Genomic DNA, 24,355 nt, shown 5'->3' with positions numbered 1-24,355 from the left:
ATTTTAACACTTTGAAATACATAAGAAAATCATAAACTAAAAGGAGAAATAAAGAAAATTTGAAATTTCATTTGTTTTAGGCCTTTTTTCCTTAAAACTATGTTTGACCTTGAAAAACACACTTTATCTTCAAAATTTTACATTTCTAACACTGTGAAACACTTAAGAACATCGTTTCTAGCAGTATCCTTAAAGAAAATGTGAACTTTCATGTGTTTTCAGCTTTGTTTCTGTAAAACTATCTTCTAATCTTTTTACAACTTTTTCTTTCTTACAACATAGAAACTTGAAATTTCATGAATTTTAGGCTCTTTTTCTGTAAAACTATGTTTGACCTTGAAAAACACACTTACTCCTGGAAAAACACATTTTTTTTTTCACTTTCTATCTCACCAAGTTCTGAAGTAAAGGATCTAGGGTTCCTCAATGATGTAGGTCTCTCATTCTATTCGCATGTAGATAATATAACTAGGATAGCATACTTTCACCTTAGAAATATTGTAAAAATAAGAAATATCATCTCAATGCACAATGCAGAAAGGTCCATGCCTTTATCACATCAAGGTTAGATTACTGCAACGCATTACTGTCTGTATGCTCTAGTAGGTGCATGAGTAAACTCCAGCTAGTTCAGAATGCTGCACCCAAAGTTCTAACTAGAATTAGGAAATCACCCCAGTCTTACAATCACCCATCAAATTCAACATTGACCTATAAAGCTCTAAATGATCTCGCCCCGCAGTACCTGAGTGAGCTTTTAGTTATTTACGACCTGCCACACTCCCTGTGCTCAACAGGTGTTGAAATACGTCTTCTGCTTTTAACCCATCACCCTTAGTGAGCAGTGGGCTGCCATGACAGGCACCCAGGGAACAGTATGTGAGGATGGTGCTTTGCTCAGTGGCACCTCAGTGGCAACTTGGCGGACCGGGATTTCGAACCGGCAACCTTCTGATTATGGGGCCGCTTCCTTAACCGCTGGTCCACCACTGCCCCAAAGTACAGAGGGTCACAGCTGGGAGCAGATTGAGGGACCATGATCCGGTCCAGAAGTGGTTACTCCATCACGGGAATCTGGTTCGAAATATACCACAATCAGTCGTGCAATGCCCCCATCTGCCGTTGCTTCTGACTGAATCAAGCATACAGACTTGGAGTGCTAGGAGTTTGTCATGTCTTTTGGTCCCCAAGCATGATGGTACATTCCGCTTTTGTATGAAAAGGCTACCTTTTATGCTGGTTCAAGAGACATATATTTTCAGATGTTCAGATTTTAATATGTTCTTTATGTCATTTATTACATGATTATGCCATCTCAGATCTCATTTAGCAGCAGGTCATGCAACAGCTAAGGTCCAAGGTTTTCTCACTACTGGACAAAAGGCAGTGTGACCTCAGAGCACCATTCTTTATTAAAATTACTGGCCTTAATTTTAGTTGATCTACACAAAGACTGAGGGAATTTAATAGTGATGGTTGTACATTTTATGTTGGCATTTATTAACATAGAAAATTGTTCAAAACCACAGATTCACTTCATTATATATATTATAATAAAGATGTTTCAATTAATCTGAAATAACCCAACAACATACTACAATGGGTGTGTCAAAACAAAAATAAAAAGCTACTAAAAACTAAAAGTTCCACGGTGATTTCTATAGCACTTTAGCACTTGACTCATTTGACATGATCTTAAAATTATGCCTTTAAAATTATTAAAAAGAAAAAAGCACCATTCTAACGCACCAAACAAAAAAAACAAAAAAAAACAGCCATCGCAAGGTATTTGCTGAACATTTTTAAATTCTCCCTTCAGAATAAATCATCTGCAGGTAAAGCTGTAAGAATCTTGTGTTCTTGCTATAATATAATTCATATTGGCCTCTGGTGTGTCATATGAATGTGAAACTCAGTACTACGTAATGCCACTGTGACTGGCCAATTGTGACTTCTGTTTCGAACATCTGGTTCACCGTGTAATCTAGTCTAATGACGCTAAAACAACACACACCATGAACTTCAAATTGTTACAACAGTACAAAAATGATAATAAAAAACATAGCCAAATCAACAATATTTATCTTCAGTTGCATTGCCTAAGGTATTCTTCTTGAGACAAAAAATAAAGGCTGAGAATGTGTGAAATATCTGGATGATGTTATGGGTTTAGGAATAAGATGTACAGTTTTCCACTGTAGTCTTGAGGCAGAGCGTCTGCTTTCACAGCTCAGCTCACAAAGTGTTTGTTTAATCCCTCTCCTTTTCTCTGATGGGCTTATCCAATCAGATCCCCTCCTATTGTAGCTGAGACAGAAGCATGGAGGTGAACCAGCAGAGTAAGGGAAAAAAATTGTGAAAATTTCAGAAGAACGTGGAGAGCATCTGAGAGGACGATGTCAATGTCCTTGGCAGGTCTTGCAGCACATCTGTCTGAAGTATGGACGGCTGCAGAATTTAAACCTGAGCACCAGAGGGCAATAGGCCACTGTGTTCACATCTTTGCATTCTGTAAAAGAAGCAACAAAAAGCAGGATTCAGTAAATAAAGGATAACAGTGCATATTATTGAGCAGAGACCTTAACCAAAACCTCCATGTCACATAATGAGAGTAAAAAGTGTATGAACGTTGGACTCTGACCCTCAGGGTTCTCAGTTGGGGTGTTGAGGTCACACTTGCTCCTACACTGTTTTGTGGCACTAGGCCGCTGGGCCTCAGGACACTCATTGGATGACTGGCCAGTGTGAGTCAGACACTTTACTGAACGCATCTCCTGCCCCAAGCCACATCTAGCAAAGCACTGAAGATGAAAGAACAAGTGGATTATTAATCTGTACCACATACTATTAAACACCAACAGCACTTACACAATGTTACAGGTAGTAACATTGTTAGCTCAGGCTCATCAGTTTTCATTGGGTCTGAGAAAAGTGCATTAGAGTATGTAAGCCAATCAAGTTTTTTTATACTTGTCATGATCCGGTCCGGCAGGGGTGACTCCGGGTCCGGAGTTCGGACCGGTGTTTCATGTTAGTCTTGTGCAATGTTCCCTGATCGTGTTCACCTGTGCATAATCATATAATTGTATAAAGCAATCCTGTTCGTGTCTATTCACCGCCAGGTCATTGTGTGGTGATGTTCCCCTGTCTCGTGTTATGTATTAAAATCCCTGTCCTGTTACGTCGTGCGTATGCGTCCTGCTTTTGGGTTATTCCAAAACTGTTGCCACAATGTTCAAAGCCAGGAAAGTCTAGATTGTGTTTGTTTAATTCAGTGGAAATGTTTCATCATTAGTTGGCTGAACAGCTGAGATACATGAAGTAATCATATTTTTGACAGGAGAGGAGTTGACTGATCAAATAAATAAATATATTATTATAAAATGCATTTCAATTCTAGAACTATGAGGACCTTGCTCACCTCACCCCAGGGTCCGGTCACCCACTGTGGAGGAGGGCATCTCTGTAGATTACAGCGCACCCTGCTGGTGGGTCTGCTCTGCTTGGGGCACTCAGACTCAGGAAGTGTGATCCCACTCTCTCCTTTTTTACAGAGAACAACCCGGTGCCTGTAGCCTGGACCACAGCTAGGCATGCACTGATGATGAATTAAAAAATGTCGACAGAGAAATAGATGGAGGTAGTTTATCACCATAGTTACCACAATAGCTCTTAATAAAAATACACCATAATACATTAGAGTGAAATTATAACACACGAAAGGCACCATTATCCAACTGGCTCTTAGCATAGCTTTACATAAATAGATAAAACAAGAAAGAGACACTTGGCAGTTACCTCTATCTTGAAGAAAAGAAACTGACTTTTCATTGGTGTGTAATATTAAGAGACTATTAAGGCTGGGTGGCTTATAATTATTATTATGGATCATATATTTTTGCAGTTTATTGCTTCATTCCTGCAACACTTTCTACTATAGCACTTCCCACCAGAAGGTGGCACTCTATCTCGGGATTCCTTAAGTCCAACTGACCTGAATGATCACATCTGTGGCCTTTTAATGAGATGGATGGGTGAATCAGCTCAGATAAAATAAAAAACAGTAAGAACATACTGAATCCTTTGGCCACTATTTCTTTACAGCATGGGGCTGTAATTAAACAGCACAGCCCTAACTGCCACTGTATCAGCGCAAACTTCGGGCTGATTGTATTTTGGTGCAGATGGCACCAAATACAATATCTTCAAAGTGGTTTAATCAGCCTTGATAAAGTGAGCTGGGTTAATAATGTAGGCCACAGGCAAGAGACAAAGATACACAAAGATATCAATATTTGACACTTTGAGTGGTGTATAGTCATTACCTCAGACCAGTCCAAAGCTAGCCACTCAGGGGGACAGCTGTGGTTGCTGCAAGGCTGAGTGAGAGAGGGACGGGGTTGGGGACACATGGAGTCATCCTGGATCTTCTCTTCTGAGCCAGAGATCTTCCTCTTACACAGCACCTCACGTGTACGAAGACCCCCATTACAGCTACGGCTGCACTCTGACCACTCTCCAGTTAACCAGCTGGCACACACACACACACACACACACACGCACACACACAAACCGTATTCACAGCAAATCATAATTTGGCAGCAGGCATGTATATATATGTGGACTCACGCTGGAATGCAGGGCTCTAAATTACAGCCTCTATTCTTGTCCTTGGGCTTGCTCTTCTTCTCACAGAAGTGATTGTAGACAACAGAGTGGTCTGCCTGATTCTTACAGACAACCTGTTGGATTTGAACCCCTGAAAAAGAGAGTGTTCCAGAGAGAGAAAGTGAGAACAATGCGATGCTTGTGTAGAAAGTCTAGTCTACTGAGCATAGCCAGAAAAATCTTCACTTGGCAACCACTGTATTCTAATGTAGGAATAAATAAAGACATGTGCAGAAATTCTGCACCCCTGTATTCTAAACTGAAGTATATTCGACCAGTGGAAGCCCTTATTCTTGTCTTGGAATTGTCTCAGCATCATTAACTCACATAATTCCAAGTGAAAAGACAGTGAAAAGACTTCCAAGTCTGCCAATCTTACCAAAATCTTACCCATTTCACAAAGATTCTGTGCTAAAAGGGTCAGTGTGTATGTTTGTATTGCGCTAACATCATTGATTACTTTGAGTAAACAGATTGATTTGGAATGGAGCATCAGTAGTTACAGGGACAGTTCACATCTGTGGCAGTAGTTACAGGGACAGTTCCCCTGGAGCAATTTAGGGTTAAGTGTCTTGCTCAGGGACACAATTAAAGTTTAAAGTGAAGCGATTGTCACATGTGCACACAGTGAAACACAGTGCAGTGCACACAGTGAAATTTGTCCTCTGCATTACCCCTGCCCGTAAGTGGGATTTGAACCTGGTTCATAGGCGAGTGTGTTACCCACTAGGCTACTACCACCATACCAGGGGTTGGCAACCTGCAGCTCTTTCATTCTTGCACTACGGCTCCCTGTGGTTTTGTGTATTTTACTTTCATCCTATTTTATTGTAGTTTGACGTGAAGATTGTTGTAACATTAAAATGTAATGTGCTTAAATTTGGTCACTCAAAAATATGTCACAAATGCAATATATGTGTATATGCCCACCGCCCTGCCTTGCCACCCCTACCAGAGCTGTGTTCAATTAGAGTAACATTTCAAAATCTGGAACCACTGTAGGTAAGTTGTTTGTATTATGTAATTTTATTTACTTTTTTTACTTCAAATGCACACATGTATGAGAGTTTATGTTGAGAGAATCTATATGTAGAGAATTTGTATGTCTGACTGTTTGTCAGTGTCTGTGTGAGTATTTACCCCCAGAACAAAGGGCAGAACATCTGGTCCAGGAAGTGTAAAACCAGGCGTATCCATTTTGGGAGTCTCGGCTCACTGGGGGGTTGAAACGATAATGGATGCCTTGGTTCTCTTCTTTCACTAGCACCTATGCAATTACACAAGCATACACGTTCATTACTGATTCTTTAAAAAGACTAACATCACATGAATTGGCTTGGAGGTCATCTCAATTTACATTAAGAAAAGTTATGGTAAGTCCACCCTCCGAGGCCCCTGGAGCTCTATGTTGGGCTCTGTATGAACAGTAGAACATTTGATGTTGTACTGTTTTTTCCCTCACTCACATCTTACTTTTAATTTGTGTAATTTTTAATATGCCCATTTTTGCCCTCACCTGTGCCACACTGCCTCTGTCTATCTGAGTAAAGGTTTTGATGCTTTATTTTTTGTTTTGGAAATCAATCTGTCTTGATTCCAGATGCTCCAGTTGCTTGGCTTCCTTCTGAGTGTTTTGCTTTGTCTTCCTATTATAACTTATACATTTATCCTTGTCCTGTCATTCTTTATTTAACCCTTGTTTCGTTGTAAGTCGCTCTGGATAAGGGCGTCTGCCAAATGCCGTAAATGTAAATGTAAATGTGTGTGCATGTTCCTGTCCACACCTTTAAAACACCATGTTTGTTTGTTGAGTTTGCGTTCTTCTGTTCCCAGCCACACTTACCTGACATGAACCTTTAATATCATTTGTATTTAACAAATGGCTCCTATCTGTTTCATGGCATTTACATGGCTATACTCTGAGTGCGGTTACCATGACGATAAGGGTCATGTTGGTTGGTCCTAGTGCCTCCAGAGTTTCAGGTTCGCCCACAGGTCGACGATAGTGAAAAGTGGTCCCTGCAATGTCAAACCGTCGGGGTGTGTCTATGGTCAGTTTGCCATTGATGAAGAACTGATCTCCTTTACTCTTCAAAACTGGAATAAAAGAAGTCATTTCCCCCCTGCTATATGAATTTAGAAGGTTGCAAATCCAAGCAATTGGATAAGAAAGTTACAATTTACCCAAGTAGTTGAAGGAGATATTGAGCTCCTGAACGTAGATAAAGACCGAGCCCTTGGGAATTCGGACCACCTCTTCATAACCTGTCAAGCAGAGTGATGCACAGGAAGGAGAGCAATAAAAGAGCATTGTTATTAAACATTTTCTGGTAAGTAGCAGGATTGGCTGCACCTGGAGTCACCTGGGCCCATCAGGACTGGGTTTAAAAGGCACTGCAGCCAGTCAGGGCTGAGACATTCTTTTGTGGACATGATTTATGTGTTGTTCAGTTCTGGCAATCGCCTGCTGGTTTGTTTAAGTCCTCCCCTTAATTTCTGCTGTTTTTGGCCCTTGTGCCTGGTTTTGTTTCCCTTTATTGTTAATAAACGTTTCCAGGTATGTCCCGCCTCTGCACTTCTTTCCCCCCTGAGCTCACGGACGTGACAGTAGCAAACAGTCACAAATGTATTTATTATGATTTATTTTATCATTCATTTCAATGTCCTGGGACATGGATATATGGATTAAGTGGTTATGGATAGTGAGTAAGAGAGTATTACATTGATTGTTATTTGTACATTAGATAATTTTTAGAGCAGATAATGTTTTATGTTGGAAATTTTAAAGGTTTTGGTTGGTGCAGAATAACAGAATCTTAACAATTGAATTTATAAGAGGTTACTTAAGTAACTTCTAAAATAACCTCTATTCATTTGCCTCTCTTCAATGTCTCTTCCTTTTTGTTGACGAGACATTATTTCCTCTCCTTAAATTGCTTTATTATATTGTGGTTTCTGTTTCCTGTATCTCCCATCCGGAGATGAAACAAGCGCTGCTCCGCTGGGTCCTAAAGCCAGTCACGCACCAGCCAATCAAAAAAGAAAAGTCCTAGACAACAGTCTCAATTCTTTGTGTTATTCTACTAGTAACGAAATCTTCCTCTTGCGAAACAAAACTAAACAAAATCTTCCTCTTGCACTAAGAATTGTCAGACATCCATCAAGTGACACCATTTTGCATGGATCCTATCATTTTGAAGCCCTTAGAGGCCACAATCACACATATTCATGTGTAAACTGTGGCTATCTACGGGGCAGCGGTGGCCTAGCGGTTCAGGAAGCAAACCCTTTATCAGAAGGTTGCTGGATGAAATCCCGATCTGCCAAAGTGCCACTGAGCAAAGTACCGTCCCCACACATTGCTCCCCGGGTGCCTGTCAGCAGTCGCTTACTAAGCGTGATGGATTAAAAACAACATTTCGTTGTGTGCACCATGTGCTGTGTATTACAATGACAGTCACTTCACTTTCACTTTAATTTCGTACACCTCATCCATAGGGACTCCGAGCATCACTTCAAGGTCCCCTATAATTAAAATTTCACTTTGTGAGATATACATTAATACTAGTTACTGCAGTCCTGCAGCACAGTTATAATAGTTTTGGATTTTTCATTAGTTTTAGTTTTTATTTCGTTTAGATTTTTTTTTTTCAAATTCAGTTAGTTTTAATTAGTTTTTAGAGGCAGATTTACTAGTTTTTATTAGTTTTGATATTTTGAAATTGCTTAGTTTTGTTTTTATTAGTTACAGTGTTAGTTTTATTTTTTTTTTGTAAATTAGGATATTTGTCAGGTGCATGAATCAAAATCACCAGAATAGCCTTATCCATCTTAGCTCCGATAAGGTTATTGACTCTTGCAGCTCCGGGTGTTTTTAATTTTGGTTCGAGTGAAGTGGTGAACTTTTTGAAGGTAATCGAGTCACACAGTCGTGTAGACATTCCAGTCTTAATAAACATATTTACCAATGCTTCTTCTCATTTGTGGTGTTCCTGCGTATTTACTAGCCAGCAGCTACTTGGTCGGCGGTGGAAGCAGTCCATTATGGATGCTGTAGTATCACGTTCCTTTCCCATGTTACCTGGCCTGGCTACCGCTTCTCTTTCGGTGGAGGGCGGGCGAGAGGCTAGCTTGTTCAGGTACTCTTGGTTCGCCTTTTTGTGTGAGCTTTTCAAATGGACTTTCAGATTTGTGGGGTTTTTCCCCATGAGAAGTATTCCACATATTGTATGACCTGCTTCTACAACAAGGCACTTACTTTTATTTTTGCCACTGTCATAATCAAAGAAATCCCAAATAGGACTTTCTTCTGCTTTCTTCCGACTTTCGCTGCAGCCATCACGCTAGCTGGCAGCGTCACGGACAGACTATGGACACGTGACGTCACAGACCACGTGTTACCATAATGGTCAAAAACCTGGCTTAAAACTGGCAGCGTGAAGTAAATAGATTTTAATTCAACCCAAAAGGCTTATTACAAAGACGAAAACGAAGGACGTTTTTGCTATAATATTAGTTTGTTTAAGTTCGTTTTGTATACACACAAAACAGTTTCAGTTAGTTTTCGTTTTTTTTTTAACTCTTTATTTCAGTTAACGAAAATGCTTTTTCAATTCTAGTTTTAGTTTTATCGTTCGTTTTCGTTAACTATAATAACCTTGTCCTGCAGTGGCTAGAAATTGCGATAGGTGTAAAGAGTGCTTTAGCTTTATTTCAGTGAGCAGCAGCTCAGACTGTTGCTTAACCCCACTGACCAAAGCATTCCAATTGCTTCTGTTCTGTTTGAAAACTTTGAAGTACTTCTGAATCTTCTGTTTGAATGTTACAACAAATTCCCAATTTGTTTAACGCAAACAACTTCACTGCTGCTAGAGAATGTTTCCCAGATAATTAGCATTAATTTTTCAATGTTGAGTGTCTGTGGCCTAAACCTTAACAGCCTGTTCACTGACAACATCTGTTCATAAAAAGTAGTCACAGTCAAATTTCATTATCATGGGATGTGACAAATTCTCACATTTGCTAAATAATTTAACTGAATTGTCTGTCTGTTTTTCAAGTCTGAGCAATTAATAACAACAACAACACTAATAATATATTATAATTTTATTAATGAAACACCCCCATTCCTGAGTCAGTGGTGGATTTTGAATTTAGTGGAATGTCACTCTTACCTGTCTTCAAAACTTGAGAGCCCTCCATCTAATTAGCCTTTACCTTCTACTCATGGGGATTGTCATTTTTTTTGTATTTCTGTATAAGTATATTAATATTGCAATTGGTTTATTTAAATAATTTCTAAGACAAAGCTATTCAGGTTCTTTTGATTAAATACACACTAGCATTTGATTTTACTGCAATGCAAGGGGGCGCCACCCAAAATTGTGCCTACGGCTCCAAATTTGTTAGGGCCAGCTCTGAATAATGTAATAATATACAATATAAGATAACCTTGTCTAAATTATGAAATAGGTTTGACTAAAAGACAATGTTGCCTTTGTCTGTTCTAGATAATGTACTATATTGACTGGGTTAAATAGAGAAAAAAAAATTTTCCTTGACTAAAATTAGACTAAAATGTCAACAGTTTTTGTTGACTATAACTAGATGAAAATGGTCATGGATAATTCTGTTTTTGTTTTTTAAACCCTCTTTTTCTTGTTTCTATTAGTATACAATGCACTTACAGTACGAAGACTTTGACTGCTTTTCCGGATCCCAGCTGGCTGAGTGAAATCCTGAGGAAGAACAAAGGACGCGACGCGAAGCGAAGGCCCCGGGGGAAACGAGCCGGCGTCAGGAACAGGCTGAGGGCCCGTGCACACAGCACACCTCTGCCTAGCATCCTGCTCGCCAACGTCCAGTCACTGGAGAACAAGCTCGATGACCTCAGGGCCAGGGTAAAGTTCCAGAGAGACATCCGGGACTGCAACCTCCTCTGCTTCACCGAGACATGGCTGAACCCAGCGGTGCCGGACCACGCCATCCAGCCAGCCGAGTTCTTCTCGGTCCACCGCATGGACAGGACACGCGACTCGGGGAAGACACGGGGAGGCGGAGTGTGTTTGATGGTAAATAGGAACTGGTGCAATTCCATTGCCCCCCTCACAAATTCGTGCTCGCCGAATCTGGAACTATCATCAAGTGTCGTCCCTTTTACCTTCCTCGGGAGTTTACATCGGTCATCATCAGCGCCGCTTACATTCCGCCAAAAGCGGACACGGACACTGCCTTATGCGAACTGCAGGAGGTCGCTCCGCGACCTATAACGGACTATAAAGCACCAACATCTGGTACGACGAACGCGGACGTGTCTCTGGCTAAATACGTTCTATGCTCGCTTCGAGGCTGCAGCTAAAGGCGCTAGCGATGCTACGGCTAGCGGCTCCAACAGCTGCAGACGGGAGGACACTGCCAGCACAGAGAACGCTTGACTATCATCAAGTTTGCTGACGACACTGTCGTGGTGGACCTGATCTCTGACAACGACGAGAAATGGAAATCTGGCGAACTGGTGCCAGAGGAACAATCTCCACCTGAACGTCAGCAAGACAAAGGAGTTAATAGTGGACTTCAGTACAAAGCAGGAGAGGACCTACCAGACCTGTCATCAACAGGAGCCCAGTGGAGAGAGTGGACAGCTTCCGTTACCTCACGCAGGACCTGTCATGGTCCTGTCACATCAACACCATGGTGAAAAAGGCCCGGCAGCGTCTCTACCACCTCAGACGCCTGAGAGACTTCAGACTGCCCTCCAAGGTGCTCAGGAACTTCTACTCCTGCACCATAGAGAGCATCCTGACGGGAAATATCTCAACCTGGTTCGGGAACAGCACCATGAAGGACAGGCGAGCCCTACAGAGGGTGGTTCGATCAGCCGAACGAATCATCCGTACCATGCTCCCTGACCTTCAATCTATCTACAGCAAACGGTGCTGCACCAGGGCCAGGAAGATAGTGAAGGACCTCACCCACCCCAACAATGGACTCTTCTCTCTGCTGCGATCAGGGAAGCGCTTTCGCTCCCTGAAGTCCAACACAGAGAGAATGAGGAGGAGCTTCTTCCCGCAGGCGGTCCAAGCTCTCAACAACAGTACATAGAACTCATACACTTTCACCTCCAATCACTTCGGACTCTTTTGCACAAAACCACTTTGCACAAAACCACTTTGCACAAAATGACTCTGCGCTTTTTACCTTACTGCTCTTTCTTTTATGGCTCTTTTTCTCTTTTCTTTAAACATTGTAAAAAAAACTGTAACTCATTTGCACACCTTCACCCTACCAGTTACACATATTTTATGTTAAAGACGTAAAAGTGTAATATTTGGTTATGTTTGCAATATTTGCACATTGGTTCATTGTTTACTTGCAACATTTGCAATACTGTGGTCTGTAGCAGTTGCAAAAAGCATTTCACTGCACATCATACCGTGTATGACTGTGTATGTGACAAATAAAATTTGAATTTGATTTGAACTTTAAGAGCATTTGTCAGATACTTAGGCAATCTCTGGTCATATTCAAATTGGACTACCAAGAACTGTCAGGATCCGGTCCGAAATGGGGGTTACTCCGGTCCGGGTCAGGATCCGGACCGGAGTTTCATTGTTGTCCTGTGTAATGTTCCCTAATCGTTTTCACCTGTGTTAATTGTATAAAGCTGCCCTGTTCGTTTCTGTCCGCGGTCAGGTCTTTGAAGTTATGTTCTATGTTCACCAGTGTCTTCGTCTCGGATGTCTCCCCTGTCCTGTGAGTCACCAATTAAACCCCTGTTACGTGATGTCAGGTGAAAGCGTCCTCCATTCCTCGTCATTCCTCGTCACTCCTCGTCCTCCTCTCCGTTCACCCGCCGCGTCATTCCCGCATGGACGTGACAGAAAGACCTGACCCGCATTTGGACGCCACCTGACGCAGCCCCGCTGAGATCGGAGGAGCCGCGACTCGCCGGGAGGACGCCGCCAGCTTCCTTGTCCCTGGCCTTCCATGGCTTCATTTTCAGCAGGGTCCCGACCCCTGCCTCTCAGTCCCGTGTCTGGCGGCGTTGAAGGTGAGGAGCGGCCATTCAGCGGGGCGAGCCGGAGACTGACAGGGAGCGGCGGACGCATGCGGACGGCGGACGAGGTGCCGGTACCAAACTAGCCCGAAGCCGTCTGCGCTGGACATCCGCCGCTCGTCCATCTGAAATACTGGACCATTCATTCATTCATTCAGTCATTTATCATTCCTCTGTTCATCTCATCCTTTCTGGTTTACGAATCGATTCCGTTCGATTCCTCCTGTCCACTCGGACCATTTAAGACTGTGTATGGACTTTTCCCCCCTCCTTCATGGACTGCTCCGTCTGGCCCGCCAGGTGTCGTGCCATAAAAGGGGGGATTCTGTCAGGATCCGGTCCGAAATGGGGGTTACTCCGGTCCGGGTCAGGATCAGGATCCGGACCGGAGTTTCATTGTTGTCCTGTGTAATGTTCCCTAATCGTTTTCACCTGTGTTAATTGTATAAAGCTGCCCTGTTCGTTTCTGTCCGCGGTCAGGTCTTTGAAGTTATGTTCTATGTTCACCAGTGTCTTCGTCTCGGATGTCTCCCCTGTCCTGTGAGTCACCAATTAAACCCCTGTTACGTGATGTCAGGTGAAAGCGTCCTCCATTCCTCGTCACTCCTCGTCCTCCTCTCCGTTCACCCGCCGCGTCATTCCCGCATGGACGTGACAAGAACAACTATATACTCTTATAAAAAAATAAACCAGATAATACTCTTATCGTGCATCCTTCATTCTTGTACTCTGGATTATTTACATTTTCAGGGGCAACTACTCAGTACGGATTACATGTGCTATGAAACTATTACATTGGTCATGCCTCCGAGAAGAATGTATTTCTGGACATTTCAGCAGCATTTGACAGAGTCAAACACAACCGGAACCTCACAACTTTAAGAGTATTTGTCAGATACTTGTGCGATCTCTGGTCATTTCCAAACTGGACTACTGTAACTCACTCCTGGGTGGTCTTCTTGGCGCTATTCAACCTCCTGATCCAGGCTTGTTTTCAACCATCCTAAATTCTCCCACATCACTCCATTGTTATGTTCCCTCCATAGGCTTCCTGTAGCTCCCTGCATCAGATTCAAAATACTGCTTACAACCCCACATGCAATAATGGTGAAACCATGCCCCCAGTGTCATTACTTATTAAATCAAATTCAGGTTATCTTTTTAATTATATTGTCCATATGAGGCCTGATAGGGTAGTTGTAGCCTAGTGGGTAACACACTCACCTATGAACCAGATGACCCAGGTTCAAATCCCACTTACTACCATTGTGTCCCTAAGCAAGACACTTAACCCTAAGTTGCTCCAGGGGGACTGTCCCTGTAACTACTGATTGTTAGTCGCTCTGGATAAGGGCGTCTGCTAAATGCTGATGTGAACGATAGAAAAGAGTATTCTCAGCAATCCTCTCCTATAACCATTTTATCAGACCTCGTCAAGGGAAAGAGACAGGATGTACAAGAAAGATGTTCATATTAAGTCTCTTAATATGGGACAGAGGTCTTGGGTAAACTATGAATATGGCTCCCTTGTAATGATCCCTTGCATTAAATTGAACACAATGGACATTTGGCTCGGAAATTTTCAGTGACACTCTTAAATACATTTTCTTCTAGCGAATTAATAAAATTTGCATTAGTAAGACAGTGCTGATTCATATGAAAAGTTAAAACCTTTTGGCATGTGTATTAATGGGTGTATCACAAAATTACATATTGGTTGCTTTGTTGGGGACGACAGGACAGCCACAATCCGGGACCAAACTAGAAAAAGTGTGAAAAAATGTTTTTTTTTTTAGACTTTTTTTACATTTTTTTAGAACAAATTTTATGATTTGACATATGGGACGAGTTCATGCCGCCAACAGGGGTTTGGAAAACCCGGAAAAAAACATAAAACTATGAAAAAGACAAAAAAGAACAGGCTGCCACGCTAAGACCGTTAAAAGCACAGAAATGCACAACATAACATATTGTTTATTTTGGTAGGTTGAACGGGCCGCCCTCAAATTGGGTTCAAAGTTTAAAAAGTATGATTTACTATTGTGCAGAGGAATAACTTTTCAGCTCCCTGTGACCAGCTGTCAAAGCTAATGATACGGGAGTTGAGGCGAGGCCAAACAACACATATAGGATTGTTTTGGACTCTGTGTCCAGATGGTTAGACATGCAAAGAATCTATTTATTTATTTATTTTCTGGTCACATCTTGGCTATTCCCTGTTAGCACATGTGACCGTCTGTAACATCGGCTACTGTAGTTATACCGCCTGATCTTACAGCTGACACCAGCTCTGGAGGCCACATCCGCTGCTGCAACCAATGCCCCGACAGGCCCATCAAAATTTCTATGGAATTTTGGTTTGTAATTATTATTATTATTATTATTATTATTAACATTGTCATACCATGTCATTTCACTATTACTACTAATATTCTGATCTATTCTATTATTGTGCCGTACAGCTTCCCTGGAGGAGCCCTGATCGGTCACAACTGACGCTGATTCCACCTGCATGATTCGGGCTTCGATTTAAACAGGCAACACCAGGGGTTAGGAGAGCAATTCTCCAATACACAGCACGAGGGTTCCCCATCCCCCGTGCCTCCCTCTGTCTGGTTTGTGTGTGATGTCATCTGTTTGTGTTTTTATGTAACATACATTTTATGTAACATGTATGTTACATAAAAACACAAACAGATGACATAAAACATATGTGTGAATGTCCAGGACTGCTGGCCTGCAGGAGTGCTTCAAAGTGCTATGCAAAGTGTAGGTCTTGTGAAGGCAGGCTGGCATGCAGTAGTGACAAGCCGCACAGACTCTATTTACAGCCGAACCAGAGGGGACGGCTTTGTTTATGTCCATTCCCAATAAAGTGTATTTTACCATATTGCTGCAACTTGTCTTTCTGGTTTGTATAGTTGTCTTGACCTGCACTATATTATGGGTCAGTGCACAAGGTCCACATTTTTTGTGTTGTGTTTTATATTTCCATTTGCACTTCCTTGTCTTTTTGCACACTGTGAATCCCCAAAGCTTCAGAATCTCATCTCTCTGTGCACTTATATATGGTGAGATGACAATAAATTTGACTTTGACTTTGATATATGACCAGACTGCTCTCCTTATTTCAGAATAACAATGAATATCAAGGCTAACAGTAAAACCACACTCGGCAGAAATATAGATGAACCGCTTGAGTGTCCAGTTCATCATGTCTTCATTGGGTGGAGAAAGAAGATTGCAAAGTTTCAGCACAAAAGACCAATATTCCATCCATCAATCCTCAAAACAAAGTAAGAACAATAGAGGGGACTGACCATTAACTTTGAACAGAAAGCAACAATCCCCCTGACACCCAATACTTCCATGATCATTACTTTACCCCCTTTAGGTAGGGACTCATTGAAGTCCCCCTCAATGACTTCACAGTTGCTGCCGTCTCCTCCACACACACGGCAGCGGTCCTCCCTGATGTCTGAGCCAAGGATCCGGTCGCAGCCAACATGCTGAAGGGACGCAGTGTGAAAAGGTCATACTTTATTTTCTTGCCAGTCTTCAGAGGACAGAAGTAAATGCTGCAAATTTGAACACTACTATATTTAATTCTCATTTGTGCTCACTATTACAAATTAAGTTGTGGAGATCTATAACATTACTCACAACACAACATGTTTCCAAAGGGATCTCTGCAGACTGGTCACATGCTCAAAGACGGTTTCTTGCTCCCAAACCTTTCTCACTCATGCACTCTCTCTCTCCCTCTCTCTCTCACTATGCTCTCTTACACTGAATTTATGGGGCTTATGAAATTAAATTATGAGGTTTATAAAAATAACATTTAAAATAAAATTTGGCATTAAAGAGTATTGTTTGCAGTCTCGTGGTGGGTTGACTTCCAAATAGTAAGGGCCTGAGGACTTCCAAAGAATGACAGCAGGAGGGGAGTGTAATCAAAGCAGAGAAAGAAGCTGTGATCCTGTTCAGCTGCCTACAATGCTGTTGGAAGGTCACTGAGTTCTCTTTCCCCCTTCTACCATTCGTTCTCCCTTTCCCCACACAGAAAATAGCTGTGTGGTCAACAGGTAGACTGAACAAAAACACTGTGGAACAGCAAAAAAAAAAAGCAAAATATAAATCCACCAATTAAAAATTTGTGGTTTTGTGTTGCTCTAAATGATGTTTTTTCTTTCTCATGTCTCACTGTTGTTTATTTCTTTGGATTACTAATCCAACTTTCTTTCAGTATTTCTTTTGTTAAGACTATTCCAAATGCAGCCAGAAACAGAACATTCAGCGTGACTTTTTTGGAGAGGACTGGAGAATTCCACTCACCTTGCACTCTCCGTTGACACAGACGTCTAGAGAGTCCTCTCGGCATGGTGTGCCATCCACCACCACTGGCGCACGCTCAGTGTAGAAGTTGTACCCCTCGGCCAGGCAATTCAGAGAGCATGATTTCACCCCACCTGAGCAACATCACTGACTCTTTAATATTTTACTAATTAATTGAAGTGAAAATATTACTAAAAATATTCAATGTTTCTTTTCAAACTATTTAAACATATAAACATGTAAACATGTACCAATACATACATATCACATATCATCTTAACATGGAGAATCTCGCCTAAAGGAACACAAATATCAAAACTACCTAAACAATTCCAATGCCACATACATAAACAAACATAACCAAAAACCTCTGCAGGATCATGTCTGGGAGTGAATGAATTCAAAATGAATCCTCTTTGCAATCCTCTCATCAGGTTGGATGGGAAGCATTGGTGCACAGCCATTTTATGATTTCTCCAGTGATGTTCAATTGGATTCAAGTCTAGACTCTGGTTGGGACACTCAATGAGCCACTGAAGCCACTGTGTGATTAGTGTCGCTGTCCTTCTGAAAGATGAACCGTCGCCCCAGTCATTTATACAGTCTAGCCCTGGTTTTATAGAATATTAACTCTTAACAGCCAGGGCACCTCACACCTGACTCCTATTGATAGAAAACACCTTATTGTAAATTAACTGGTAATCCTACAGGTTTATATATCTGACAACAATTTTGGTAAAGTTCATGTAGAAATGTTTCAAGCACCACTGTAAATTATGATGGGATCTTGGCGTAGAGACTGGATGTGTAAACAATCTGCACTGCAGCAGAATCCATTAGGAATTCCCTGAATAAACCGCAGGATCCACAAAGTGGGAGTTTGTGACTGGTTTAGGTGATCAGAACTAAGAGATATAAAGAATGTTAGTTACAGAGGAGCAGTGTTGGGTGTAACGCGTTACTTTGTAACGCGTTACTGTAAGAATATTACTTTTTTTCAGAAACTAGTAGTGTAAGGCATTACTCGTCTGAAAATGGTAATATTATTACAGTTTTCCTGAGCTAGTTACTTGCGTTACATTTGCCAGTAGCACCTTCTTCACACACAAGGTACACAACACAGAGAATAGAAGGGAAGGGGAGGGGGCGTGAACGGAACAGTGATTGGTCTGGGTTTGGCACGAGGCATCATTTACCATCACCGATTGGTCGACACCCGGCAGCAGAGCGGCACCCGCAAAGACAGATGGGGAAAAATGGAAGCGTCAACAACGGCAAGCTCTTTTTCAGAGGAAGGTTCCCAGCAACAGAAAGCTAGTTTCGACGGGTGGAGATTCAGTCATTATTTTGAATATGTTCAACGGCAGGAAAATAACTTGACTGTGAAGTGCACACTCTGCCCGGGGAGAAAGCTGGTCTCCACCGCTTGTAACTCTACCTCCAACTTGAAGAAGCACCTGCAGCGACAGCACGGACACATCAAGCTTGTTGCGAAGCAACAGAGTGACATGAACGAGCAGCTCAGAAGAAGTTTGGACTTAAATTGACAATCGAATTGATTGATTGTTTGCACCAGATGGTGTTCGTTAAACATTGAGGAAGTTAATACTTGTTTGTACTTGATTGCACAAGTACAGTTGTTTGTAGTTATTTGTGCTAGACAGTGCCAGTCTGTTGTTGGTGTAATAAAGACCCCAAAGAACACTCCTCCTTTGTATGTTCTCCCTCCATCTGATGCATCTCAGGCAATTATAGAGTAATTAAGAAAAAAAAATTAACTAGTAATATAACTAGTTACTTTCTCCAGGGAGTAATAAAGTAAAGTAAGGCATTACTATTTTTGAGAGTAATATGTCATATGTAATATATTACTTTTTTGAGTAACTATCCCCAACACTGCAGAGGAGAATGAATAAAAGAATGGTATTCCAATTCAGCAACAGTGCTAAAGACAAAACTGTGCTACTCTTTCACTGCTTCAAGACAATCAAGTGAAAACCAAAATGTCACAAAAACGAAAGAGGCAAATGTGCACCAAATCAGAAAGACCAAAAGGTTACTGGAAGGAGAAAAAGAGAGCAGTGTTACCCTAATGCATACTGATTTCAGAAGGGCTTGTATTTTAACAGCTGTGAGGACTCTTGCAGCTGAAAGAACTCCTCTCTGTACACCACATGTTCCTGTAGCCCTCCATTAAAGCAGCCATGAAAAAGGAAAGAGAGTTATGTACGTTATGCTCATAAAATGCACCTTTACATGCTCTTTTTCATGTTTGCAAAGGATTTTACTAAATGAAGGATTAACGCTAGTGTTGTTTCCTTCAATGAAAATGTTGAAATGTCTTCGCCAACAAACCTTTTTGACGTAATGAAGACAAGACGAAACGTGAATGCTGGTCATATTATGTAATATTGTTGATAAATAATAACAAGACTAATTACGGTGTCCAAAATAAAATGTCTTTGTTTTCGTTGACAAGATGAGAGGACACATTATTTCCTCTTGTTTAATCGTGTTACTATATCACGGTTTCTGTTTCTCCTATCCGGAGACACAGCATGAAACACACGCTTCTCTTCTGGGTCCTAAAGCCTGTCTACCACTAGCCAATCAAAATAAGAAAGGGCTTAGACAATAAATCCGAAAACACAACACAACCACCATTGAAAAGGCATTCTGGAATTCTTCATGTTATTCTGTTACTTGTAACGAAATCTTCCAAAAATTTGGTTGCCCCATCCATAGGCGCTCCAAGCATCACTTCAAGAACAGATTAATTCCCATTCACAACAAATGTTTTGTTTGAATGTTGCAACAAATTCACAACATGTTTGACACAAACAATGACAACTTGACTGCTGTTAGAGAATGTTGCCAGATAATTAGCATCAGTTTTTCAATGCTGAGTGTCTGTAGCCTATACTTTTACAACTTGTTCACTGACAACATCTGTCCAGAACAAGTAGTCTTGGTCATATTTCGTTATCACAGGATGACTAACATATTCTCACATCACCCAGAAGCTCTCGATGTTATTTATGGAAGAGGCACGATCTGCAGGTGAATGGGCAGAGTGACGAGGAGGCCAACGGCAGATGCGAGGAAGTGGTGTGAACGTTGTGCGTGGAGGACGCACCTCCCCATTGTGTTCGCGATGTCAGACAAGGACCCCCAAGGAGTCTCCCTGTTGATCCGGATGACACCAACAGTGACAAGATTGAGGACGAGGCGAGCTGGTGGGCGGATAGTGCAGGGTCTGTGACTCTCAAAGTGCCCTTCCTGGATCGCTGCCAGTGCGGTGTGGACCCACGTGACTTCCTGGTGAGCAAGGATGATGAGAGCAAGGAGGAGGCATTTTGTGGTCTGGTGGAATGCTGGGCAAAAAGTGTGACGGGTCATCGCCAATCAGATCCTGCTTTGCCGGTCCTGCCTAAAAGTAGCCTCTGCTGCGTTAATCGTAAACTCATTCTACCTCTGCACTGATGTTCCCCTGCAGTCCGGAAGTGCTTTGTCAACACTCCAGCCCCCAGCAGAGAACATCGGCACCTCCTGGCAGTCACCTGTACCTGCTCCCTGCTCACTCCTACCACCACCACCACCTGGGGCGCCAGAGTCCACAGGGTCGCCTACCACCTACATTGCACGCCCACCATCAGCAGCACTGCATCCTGCCCTCCTGCCCTTGCAGCCTCCCGTGCCCGCTCCGCACACTTCAACCACTCCAAGCGGGCCGGTAGAGCTGTTTCTGGGTGTCCACCACACTCATGCCCCCACTATAGCCTGCAGTGACGGAGCAACCAGTCCCCTGCAGGAAGAAAAAGACAGACAGGACAGCAATCAGTCCCAGAGTTAAGAAGTCGCCCCACGGTGAAGCCAGTGAGAGGGGTGACAGCGCTGGGTGACTGCGTTGAAGTCCCTGAGTCAGCACTCCAACTCCCACCTCCGGAGGAGGCCACAGAGAGACCAGAGGGAGTGCGAGAGGACCAGCTGTTCTGTCTTTCTCTCTGTGTGTGCATGTGTGCGGTGTCCGTATGTTGCCCCTGTCTACCCTCTTCTCATCCCCCAGGTGGCATTGCTGATCAGAACCCAGAGGAGGAGGTCCCTGACCCGCAGACGAGAGGGCAGGGCATGATGGCGTGGAAAGGCAAGAGGTTACAGTGGGGTGGTCAGGAAGAGGCCGGGAGGGGTCTGGCGAAGCTCCCGGCAATGGCAGGAGCTGCACGTCGCTTGAGAGCACAGCCCTGCAGGTGGTTTATTGGTCCATGGGTGGTCCATGGGCACAATGCAGGGAGGACAGCTGGAGACACCAGTGTAAGATGGGAAATACCAGGTCCTTTTAAGATGGGAATTACCAGGTCCATGGCATTTTGTTCCTTTGTCATTCGTGAAGGTCCCCCGTCTGTATCTTTGTCAAGCTGCGCCTCAGCCAAACAGGTGAGGTGAGTTGAAAGCCAGCAAATGGCTTGAGGTGTCACGACAAGAATAACAAGGCAGAGACATAAAATGACAAATCTTGATTGGTCTGTGGGAACTTTTTGGGAGTCAACTGTATAAAATAATTTTTCTTGTGGGTTGGAGTCCCCCCCCTCCACCGGGAGCTGGGAGATTTCCCCCTATCCCCAGCTTTCTGGGCCTTTCTCTTCTTGTTTCTCCTAGGCCATTTACATTTACATTTATGGCATTTATCAGATACCCTTATCCAGAGCGACTTACAATCAGTATTTACAGGGACAGTCCCCCTGGAGCAACTTAGGGTTAAGTGTCTTGCTCAGGGACACAATGGTAGTAAGTGGGATTTGAACCTGGGTCTTCTGGTTCATAGGCGAATGTGTTACCCACTAGGCTACTACCACTCCATGGCCAGGGCCAGGCTGCTGAAGACTGGTTTAAGGCTTTTTTTCTCTCTCTTCCTCTATCCCTTTCTCCTTTCTTTTATTTTGGGCTTTTCTGTAACATTGGTACAATTTTTACATAAAATATTTACATGCAAATACAATAGTAATCTACTGGTGTTAATAAATTAGAAACTGTTCATTCTTGTAACCATGCCTCTGTTGTTGTGCCATGCCTCTTTCATGCCAGGTAACATCAGATTGACAGAGCTTGTGCAACGTGTCACATATTTACACCAGCACAGACATGCAGGGGCAGGGCCCGTACGTGCTCAGAGGGCACCTCCCTGTGGTATGGTCAACTGTCTCCCCTGTGTTTTGCAGGGAGGAAGGCTGAAGGTGGCAGAAGGGGCGTGCAGTGGAAGTCATTGCACATGCCCTGAGACACCAGCAGAGACGTGCAGAGACAGGGCCTGCACATGCCCAGAAGGATCAGCCCTGGTTCTTGTGTACAGGTTTCTGGAGGGGCCAATGCCACTGCCATGTCTGATGACGTCTGTAGAGACTTAACGTAGAGTCTGGACATGACTAAGACTAATAATAACTAAAATGACTAAAACTAAACTAAAGACTCAACTAAAACGAAGACTTGTAAAATTATGTAGATTTGAAAGTGTCAATAAAGACCATTAATAAAAGGAACAATAGATATTTAGTCTAAAATGCATATATTTAATACAAATACATTTTTTTATTTTTGCATATGTTTTATACATAGTTTTGACTGACCAGTTGTCCCTCTCAAGAATTTTCCAAGCGTTGCGCAGAACCTGTCACGCCTACGGACTTACGAGGGAAGGAAGCGCAGAGGTCTGACATGCTGGGAAGGGTTTTATTTATAAACAAACAATAAACTCAAAGAAACAATGGCGCGGTGGCCGAAAACGATTTAACTTAAATACAGATAAACTAAAACTAACCCGTAGGCGTGTGGCGATTGCCAGAACTCAAATTATAAACAGTGTTACCAACTGAAGTTCACGAAAATGCCAGCGACCCCGAACGGGCGGAAACTTCCGGCATTTATGGGGCGTCAGGATTGGATTCCGGTGTGGAGCCCAGCTGCAGGCAATCCTGACAGAACCATTCCAAATTACTGTTTCTCCAGTTGTGTTCCAGAAGTAACCCCAACCAAAATATTTTCATTCCTAGCTGAAGAGAAATTTTGAGAAATCCCTTCTCCCAGACAAGGAACACAGTCAGCCCTACTGGCTCTCAGCCAGAAATGTCACGGCGGTGATCCAAACTATGACTGCACAAATCTGTACTACATCAAAGTACTACTACTTTTTCCTAACCGTATTCTTCTTCTTGTATTGTATTTTATTTCTCCTTTATTATAATTTATTTTTTTATGTATTTCTATTTATTTCTATAACAATGCACAGTCAAAACAGAGTGGTTTAGGATGCATTTCACTGCGTTGGTTGTGTTGGTTTGTACTGTTAATAACTATGCATGTGACAAATAAAAATCTTGAATATGAATTTTGAAAGTGCAGCTTATGTATGTAATTAAAAAATGTGTAGGTTTGGCCTATATATAGGTGTGTTCTATAAAAAAACTGTCCTTATTTACAAATTACTGCATACACTGCAGTTGCTTATTTTATATACAACAATGGCATAAACAGCTATAAAACATACCTCCTCTGTAAGGCTTCCAGTTATATAATTTACCCCGGAAAGGTACACTGTCAAAGTCAGAGCACTGAATCTCCCGGAAATCTTGAGATCCAGCTGGGCATTCCTAAAACACACCAAACAAACACACACACACAGTTTAGAATCAACACTAAACACTTTAGTGTAGAGTGACTGATGGTAAAACTCACATCAATATTGCAGGATCTGAACCTCCTTCTCTCTCCCAAACAGTACTTTCCACCTACAGTCGGCCTAAAAAGTGGAAAAATAGAAAATAGTCATGTAAACACTATCAACAGCAATATTCTTTGCACAAATACAAATACTCGCTCCACCTGGGACTGTCACAGAAACGAACAGAGGATGAGACTCCGCCTCCACAGGTACGGCTACACTCTTCCCATGGTGACCATAGGCTCCATCCACCATCCACACCCTCAGGCCTTGTCCCGTATGGCACACACACCCGCTTATAGCACCACTGAAAAAAAGAACACATGCAAACCCACACATACCTTGCTGAAAGCCTCTCACTTATCACAGGTCTTTGGCCACTTTTCTCACCCCTTTCTCAATGGTGTTGGTCTGACAAATGGTTCCTTCAGCTGCAGGGATGCTGCTAGTTATGCAGCGATTGCTCTTGCTCATGCACCACAGCTCACTACACACCTCCTGCACATACATACACACACACACCGATTGAATGCATTGTTAAGGATTCTGTTCACACAGAATCCTGGTTAATGCCACTTTGCAGT

At 42.5% G+C, this 24,355-nt stretch overlaps 1 protein-coding gene across 5 annotated transcripts in view; it reads right to left on the bottom strand.

Moving 5' to 3' along the window:
* Positions 1–1,255: 1,255 nt before the first annotated feature.
* adamts10 (ADAM metallopeptidase with thrombospondin type 1 motif, 10) overlaps positions 1,256–24,355 on the bottom strand; it is a 50,007-nt gene continuing 26,907 nt past the window's right edge. For 4 of the 5 annotated variants that reach the window (XM_028999772.1, XM_028999773.1, XM_028999771.1 and 1 more), the window contains 14 exons: positions 24,162–24,269; positions 23,933–24,078; positions 23,786–23,849; positions 23,598–23,700; positions 17,060–17,193; positions 16,110–16,233; positions 6,853–6,933; positions 6,602–6,765; positions 5,809–5,935; positions 4,630–4,759; positions 4,326–4,530; positions 3,422–3,598; positions 2,642–2,801; positions 1,256–2,509 (listed from right to left, as the gene is read on the bottom strand). In XM_028999772.1, the coding sequence (XP_028855605.1) occupies positions 2,400–2,509; positions 2,642–2,801; positions 3,422–3,598; positions 4,326–4,530; positions 4,630–4,759; positions 5,809–5,935; positions 6,602–6,765; positions 6,853–6,933; positions 16,110–16,233; positions 17,060–17,193; positions 23,598–23,700; positions 23,786–23,849; positions 23,933–24,078; positions 24,162–24,269 (1,833 nt within the window). In that variant the 3' untranslated portion in view covers positions 1,256–2,399. The remainder of the gene's footprint in view (positions 2,510–2,641; positions 2,802–3,421; positions 3,599–4,325; positions 4,531–4,629; positions 4,760–5,808; positions 5,936–6,601; positions 6,766–6,852; positions 6,934–16,109; positions 16,234–17,059; positions 17,194–23,597; positions 23,701–23,785; positions 23,850–23,932; positions 24,079–24,161; positions 24,270–24,355) is intronic. The other variant, XM_028999775.1, reaches the window with a different exon arrangement.

The sequence above is a fragment of the Denticeps clupeoides genome, chromosome 13 (genome assembly GCF_900700375.1).
Source record: "Denticeps clupeoides chromosome 13, fDenClu1.1, whole genome shotgun sequence".
NCBI lineage: Eukaryota > Metazoa > Chordata > Actinopteri > Clupeiformes > Denticipitidae > Denticeps > Denticeps clupeoides.
The sequence above is the reverse complement of the archived record's forward strand: the minus strand, read 5'-3'. Positions and strand labels throughout refer to the sequence as shown.